The sequence below is a fragment of the Glycine max genome, chromosome 15 (genome assembly GCF_000004515.6).
Source record: "Glycine max cultivar Williams 82 chromosome 15, Glycine_max_v4.0, whole genome shotgun sequence".
In the NCBI taxonomy this organism is placed as follows: domain Eukaryota; kingdom Viridiplantae; phylum Streptophyta; class Magnoliopsida; order Fabales; family Fabaceae; genus Glycine; species Glycine max.
Window position 1 is genome coordinate 33759194 of NC_038251.2, and position 6969 is coordinate 33766162.

General features: G+C 35.3%; 2 protein-coding genes across 6 annotated transcripts; one reads left to right on the forward strand and one right to left on the reverse strand.

Moving 5' to 3' along the window:
• On the forward strand, positions 1-1931 carry LOC100789939 (uncharacterized). The gene is made up of 2 exons (XM_003546588.5): positions 1-928; positions 1726-1931. The coding sequence occupies exons 1-2, from the start codon at positions 371-373 to the stop codon at positions 1771-1773; spliced, it is 606 nt and encodes a 201-aa protein (XP_003546636.1). The 5' UTR covers positions 1-370; the 3' UTR covers positions 1774-1931.
• A 126-nt stretch (positions 1932-2057) lies between these two features.
• SWEET42 (sugar efflux transporter SWEET42) lies at positions 2058-4951 on the reverse strand. Of its 5 annotated transcripts, none has more exons than XR_418471.4 (8): positions 4927-4951; positions 4559-4621; positions 4320-4356; positions 3979-4195; positions 3537-3695; positions 3306-3425; positions 2970-3191; positions 2058-2382 (listed from the first exon to the last, which is right to left on the reverse strand). XR_418471.4 is itself a non-coding variant. In XM_006597920.4 (8 exons), exons 1-7 carry the CDS (start codon positions 4934-4936, stop codon positions 3078-3080), a joined length of 720 nt encoding a protein of 239 aa, XP_006597983.1. In that variant the 5' UTR covers positions 4937-4951; the 3' UTR covers positions 2058-2382; positions 3043-3077. The 5 variants fall into 5 exon arrangements, 4 of the variants coding, with proteins under 4 accessions (XP_006597983.1, XP_025981585.1, XP_006597984.1 ...); XM_006597920.4 differs by having other exon boundaries at positions 3043-3191; XM_026125800.2 differs by lacking the exon at positions 2058-2382 and having other exon boundaries at positions 2744-3191.
• Between the last annotated feature and the right edge of the window lie 2018 nt (positions 4952-6969).

Consider the following 6969-nt stretch of genomic DNA (forward strand, 5'->3'; position numbering starts at 1 on the left):
TCACACATAGCTTCTACTTCTCAAAGTTTTAACCGTGTTTTCCATCACTTGATGGCTATCACAGAATTCATGTGAGAAGCCTTTATTAATCTTTGAACGGTGAGCCACCTTTCAATTCAACCGGTAACAATTTTTAAGTATACCCCACAAGTGTTAATTGGGGCCCAAATTTCAACAATTCTACCAGCGGTGGACCTCATATGAAACTTGCCAACTCAACAATGCAAGTGGCAACATGACCATGCATATTTTTAACTTCTATTATTCCACATTAATTACCAAATACATTCCATCAAAACAAACAACGCTCCTACCTTACCATTCTGAGCTCACTTGGTCACACTCAAAATAGAAAAGAAGAAATAAACTCATGGAAACTTTGTGGGATTTGGAAGACAAATTGAAGTTTTCAACACTAGGTGCTATTCTTCTACTTGCATGTGCAAGCTTTGCTCTTGTGTGCCTTTGCATTGTTATTATACTTAGAAGGAAGGCCATTAACAATAATAAGATTGTGCACCAAGAGGGTGCCATAGATGATGAGAATGAAAACGTTACCACAATTACTAATACTATTACCACCACCACTACTACTACCCCTACAGAATGGTCAGAGCCAAGTTTTGTGGGGTGGATTTCAGTGAAGAGGGTCTTAATGGGGTCAATGCTGTGGAGCAAGGCAAGCAAATTGGAGGAGAACATTGCATGGCACAGAGAGAGGGGATCCCCTCTGCTTGGCTTACAAAGGCAGGGTCTTGATAGTGGGTGGCAAAGCCATAACTCGGAATCACCGGTGTGGCAAAGACCAATACTGAGGGGGGAGAAGTGTGAGTTGCCAAGGTTTAGTGGCCTCATTCTCTATGATGAGAAAGGAAGACTTCTTCGTGATTCAGATGATGAAACTCACTTTATGGAAACTTCACCACAGGTAATTACTTGTCACCTTTGTACTCATCGTATAGGATGATGAAATTCATACTTGTAGATAGGATGGTTCTTCTCATAGACTCCATTAATTTTGAGACTAACTTGAAGAAATTGGAAAACAATGACACCAGAGCTATTTTGTTGTCAACCCAGCAAGAAGTAAAATGCTTGCATGATATTTATGTGTACCTTTTTTAACCACTGTAATCAGAGTATTTGGCTCTTCCACGGAACCCTGAGATATCCATACAAACTATGGATGTAATCCTCGATTTGAATCTTAGTCACACTTAAAGCTCTTTACCCTTTCCTAAAGATATGTTTTACTAAATTGAATCCAAGTCCTCTGTAACAAATTCAGCTGTGTGTTAGTCTGTCCATTGGGTCCATTTCAGTCTAGGCAAAGTAGAGATCAATATGTAATATCAAACTTTAATAAAAATGAAAAAGACCCTGATACAACTCTTTACATAGCTGCATGTTACATCTAATGAACTTAGCCTCAATTTGAATAATGTCAGATTAGACCTATATAACTGCAGGAATGTTGCAATACAACATGCCTATCTTACAATGGTATCTTTTGAAGCACAGGGCACATTTAAAATGAATTCATAAATACACGCACACAAAAGACAAATGTTTGAATTTTCTTCCACAATCTTAAGTTCTCGTCACTCTCTAGGATGCAACAGTATTTGCTCAAAGATATTGAATCACAGGAATGTTGTGGTTTCAGTTTCAAGCTACATTTTGGCTACATTTCTTTATGTCTAACTTTGATTCTGTTTTGTGCAGGAAATAGGAAATACTACAATGAGGACTACTCTAAAAGATTTACTTTAGTATTTATGTTACTGGGTTTTTGTTTCTCTTTTAAGTTGTATCAGACAGACAATGAGATTTCACAGTAATGACATGGTGTGATCAGTTCAAATATGCAATTATCATTTCATAAAATTGCAGTTTTCCCTAGAAGTCAAATAATGCCTTTTCCATTTCAATGGCAATAGTTTTTAAAGTAGATGACACCCTTCTCTTTTTCTATTATTGTTAAATGATGCAATTGGCAGCTGAAGCAGCAAAAGCAAACAATGAAAAGAAAATAAAGTTTATGAGGATCTGGAAAATATAGAAACACAGAATGGTATACAGTAACTAACATGTTATCAAGTAGGAGATCATTTACAATTTTCTTTTGTTAATTTAATACTTGATTTACCGGGAAATCCTATTTTTATGAAGATGCCAAATTTTAACACTATTCTTTAATGGTGCTTCGCTTCAGTCAGCTAATGGTCCTAATCTTACTTTTAACAATATTTTAACTGCATAATTCATGCTGACATGCAATTTGGTTATACATTTGTGCATTGGCATTGCATTAAGATATAGTTCTAAAATAATGTTCCGGCAACAAGTGATTTCCTATTAGACCAAGTACTGAACCCCAACCTGCAAATACAGAATGGGGAAAATTAGCTAAATGGGATATCTGGGGTAGGTTAATAGAGGGATAGATAGCTCTGCCAATCAATAATTCAGAGGCATCTAAACTGAGAAGTAATGACAGCACTCAAACTTGATTAGAGTCTAAAAGTGGAAAGGAAAGTCATTTTTAACTTATCTCAAATATGGATAAAATTAAGATTATGATCGATGATCTTCAGAAAATTGATGGATAGGGAAAGATAAAAGAATTTTCACTTCACTGGTACAGAAGAGATTGAATACCTGAATTCAGAAGCTTTTAGAGTTTTCATTGGTACTATTTTTCGCTTTAAGATATACCAAGGTGGAAATTAACATCATCCTCTAATTGCAAAGGTTTCATCCTTTCATTTCATGAAAAACATCCATTCTTACATAGTAACGATAAAATGCTGACAAAAGACAATTCCAGACATGGAATTAAAATATTGTGAAAAGGTTTCAATTCAAACATTTACATGAATTGAATGGAAAAAATTCATAATCAAAACCATACAATTCACTCATTCAACTCATGGAAACTATTTCATACAAGAAGAATGCCCGCTTACTAATTTCAGAGAACCACCTCACACTGATGTGAAGACCATAAATCTTGATCACATATTGTGCATTTGGTTATACCTTCACTTTGCCATCATTCAGCAGCACAGCACAGATCATTCGTACGACACTATCAAGGGTTCTCTGCACTCTTCACTGGATGAACCTTTATAATAGAAATATAATACCAATTGTATTATTCCTAAAACAGTTCCTATCCCATTTGGTACCTACAAAATCAAACACAGACATAGCATTATTACATATGAAAGCCAACAAAATAAAGATTCGAAACTAAATGAGTATTTCAACAAGAAATAAGAAATGAATTGAAGGACTCTCACATAAATGAAGGCATCATCACTGAGCAATCCATAAAGAAAGAAGGAGAAGCTCATCAGGAAGGTGGAAAGTGAAAGATAAAACGGCATAAACTCAATACTTTTTGTCCGAATCACTAATTTCTGAGAAGTTACAGAGACAAAATATGTAAACAAATTCAGCAATATCCGATTCAATAGACAAAAGATGCAGAAACTGTTATATGATGGATATCTAGGAAATAACAAACATACAATTATAAACAATGGAGAGGCAAACATTGAAATGAGAGAAGCACAACTCAAGAATCCGACAAACATCCGGCGCATTGCACTGTCATCAATTTGCAAGCTCCCAACTAGTATGATCACAAATATGCCCAAAACTGCTAGCAGTAATCCAACCATTCTCACCTATCAAATGGCAGTTTATCGTACACAACTTAGAAATGAACCAATTTATTTTATGCCGTAATCATAATTCATAAGCTTCTAATAGTATATCAAAAGAGAGAAATGTTAGTAACATACTCTCTTAACACTTTTTTGAACACACTTTCTAGTTTCTACTATGAAATTTATTGAAAATCACAAAATTTTTGTAGGTCTTACTTCTCATTTAATGATTCTCTCTCCTGATTTTATGGTTTCCAATAGATTTCAACCAATAGTGAAGTGTTAGAAAGATTAACCTAACCTTTCTTGCTTTCTCAGCATACATCAAGAAGAGGATTATGTACACAAGCTGAAAGGCTGCTCCAATAGAATTAACAGTTGTCACCAAGAGATTATCAGGTGATATAAGGGGTGTGCCATACCACAAGCAGATCATGCAGTTCAAGAGAGAATAAATATATGGCAACCCGGAGAACATTTCTGTTGACCCATTTCGGATGATTCTCCTAAATGTCGGTCTAGAAATCAAAACAGAACAAAAATCATTATCAATGAAATTATGAAAGGAATAGGATAAACAACAAATTCTTCCGAACTCAATTATTGTAAGAAAAAAAAAAAAAACCACTCTAAGAAACTTACATGGGGGACACAAACAAACCAAAAGCAAAGATGTTCCCTGAAAATCAAGAAGTGTATACTGTGATCGAAACAAATATGGATCTAAATTGTTTATCCAGATTACAGTATTTGGAACTATGGGTTCTTTTGTTCATCAATTAAAATCCCAAAAAAGTAAAGTTTTTTCTTCTTTTTTTTTTGGTTTTAAATTTCTGCAACCAGAACTAAACACCCCAGAAATTGAAAGAGAGAGAGAATACCAGCAACTCCAGCCGCATCCTTGCCAACTTCACAGATAGAGTAAGCACCAAACAGAGACATCGCTGTTGAATCAACAAACCAACTTTAACAGAGATAAACTTAATAAACCCTCAGTTTATAGTACATACAATTTTATGGTACAAACAAACCAAATTTCTATCTGTTTTTTGTCTAGTCAAAATCGAAATCGCCCACGTTTGCTAAAATCTAATGATTGGGTTGATCAGTTCTTAAGACAAGACACTGTGGCATGCTTTAGCTTTCGCGTCTTCTTATTCCTAGTCATAATAATAATTGACCGTAGCTGGCAGTGGCACTTGACAGAACGACTCCACAAAGAAAACGCTTTTTGCGCCATATACTGTACCTAATTTCATTTCCTTGCTTACGTGGATCTTAATGCTTCCAGAATTATTTTTATGCAATGAAGTACGAACTTATGGATATAAGTTTCCACAATTAGACTCAAACATGCTGCCTGCAATAAAGTATTAACTAAAAGTTAGATAAAACATTGTTTTGTTTTGTGATCCACCTCGATTAGATAAAGGTATATATGATGCGAATATTCTATGTAGTCTCGAAGAGAGTAGGAAAGATCTTTTCTTTTTCTTTGGTGATCTTCTCAGTTTAAAATTTTTTTTTTATTTTTTTTTTACCTTAATTAAAAAATCCTAAGGTGCAAGTTTATGGATCTTTTTCTCATTTATATGATGTTTAATTTTTTCATTTTTATCTGATGTAGGATTTTACCTTACACTTGTATTCCAATAATCTTTCCCTTAAGTGTGAACCTCATTGACATGATAGCCTCTCCCTCGAGCGAAAGTCATTATCATCCACGAGTATTTCATGATGGCTATTAGAGTTCACATACTCTAGATACTTGCATCACTGCTCCACTCACGGGACACGCCACCTAGACCCACCATCAAGAAAACTTTCGATACAAGGGATCTTCAGGCCAAGGATCCACTATTGTCATCTCACTCGTCTGAGTTGGTCACCAAGTCGAACCATCGACTCTAATACTAATTGTTGGGTATCTGAGGAGGGTAAATATCGGGGAGATTTACATCAATAAGGCTATTAGCAACCACATAAATGAATTAGACACCACACCTTAACCCAAAACCTTAAGGCTTCAATTTATGAGTCTTATCCTCACTTATATGATACTCAACCTTTTCATTCCTACCTGATGTGAGACTTCACCTCACACTTATACTCCAACACTCCACTTAGATGATGATGTTCCAGAAGTTGAAATACCCACGAAAGCTATCTCAAATGAAGGTTTTTATCATGTTTTATGCATGGTAATGTGCTTTCTGACAGATAGACCAGTGCGGGAACATATCATGAAAGAATGAATGTCTATCATTTGGAGGCCACTCCAAGGAGTCTCTATTGACGAAATAAGCCTAGACACCTTCCTTTTTCAATTCTACCATCACGTTGACATCTAGAATGTCCTAAGGGGAGGACCTTGGAGTTTTGATAAACAACTTTTCATTCTGGGAGTTATTAAGGGAGGAGAAAACCCACCAAATGTGCCTTTGTTCAACGTCCCGTATTGGATACAAATTCATGGTTTGCCATTTGGTTTCATGTCTTAAGGAGTGGGCCAAAATATAGCCAATCATATTGGAAAACTTTTTGAATATGATGAGAAGAATAGTTCCAGTTATTAGAGGCCCTACATGAGAATTTGACTTATGTTAGATGTCCAAAATGTGACACCCTCTACCCCTCACATATATATTAATAAAGGTCACATATATATTAATAAAGGAGTAAAAATTCAAATATTAATTAAAAGTATTTTTAAAACATTTTAAAATACAAGCCTTTCAAATGGGTAAAAGACTCACATTCACTTTCTTTTACATCATATTCAAACTTGTCCAAATAAATAATAAAGTCGTCTCGGCTCAAAGAAGGCCATCTAAGTTTCATACAATTAATATAGAACCTATATCCTAATGTCACATCCTATCAGAGCGTTGTGTTCCCGTGTCCTCTAGCATGAGGTTCTTCATAGTCATCCACCTATTCATCTGCTCCCCCGAACACAAATTTCAAGATCATCACAGGATCCAAACACAAACAGCAAACCGGGAGTGAGTTATCACATTTTTAACTACTAGAGAGAAACAACACAACATATAGTAGCCAAATACAATTTACTTAGCATATCTCACACTATTTCATCACCTTGTCATTCATCAATCACACTTTTCAATCATCAATCACAATACACAGGAACCACACACTCCGATCAAGACATAATAACACATCAATTTCATAATAAACAATTAGCAAGCGTATGCAACAGTTATGCTAAGACTCAAGCCTATATGCAATGTGATACCATGTCAGTGAAAAACCTCGTCGAGCGCCTAGGAGT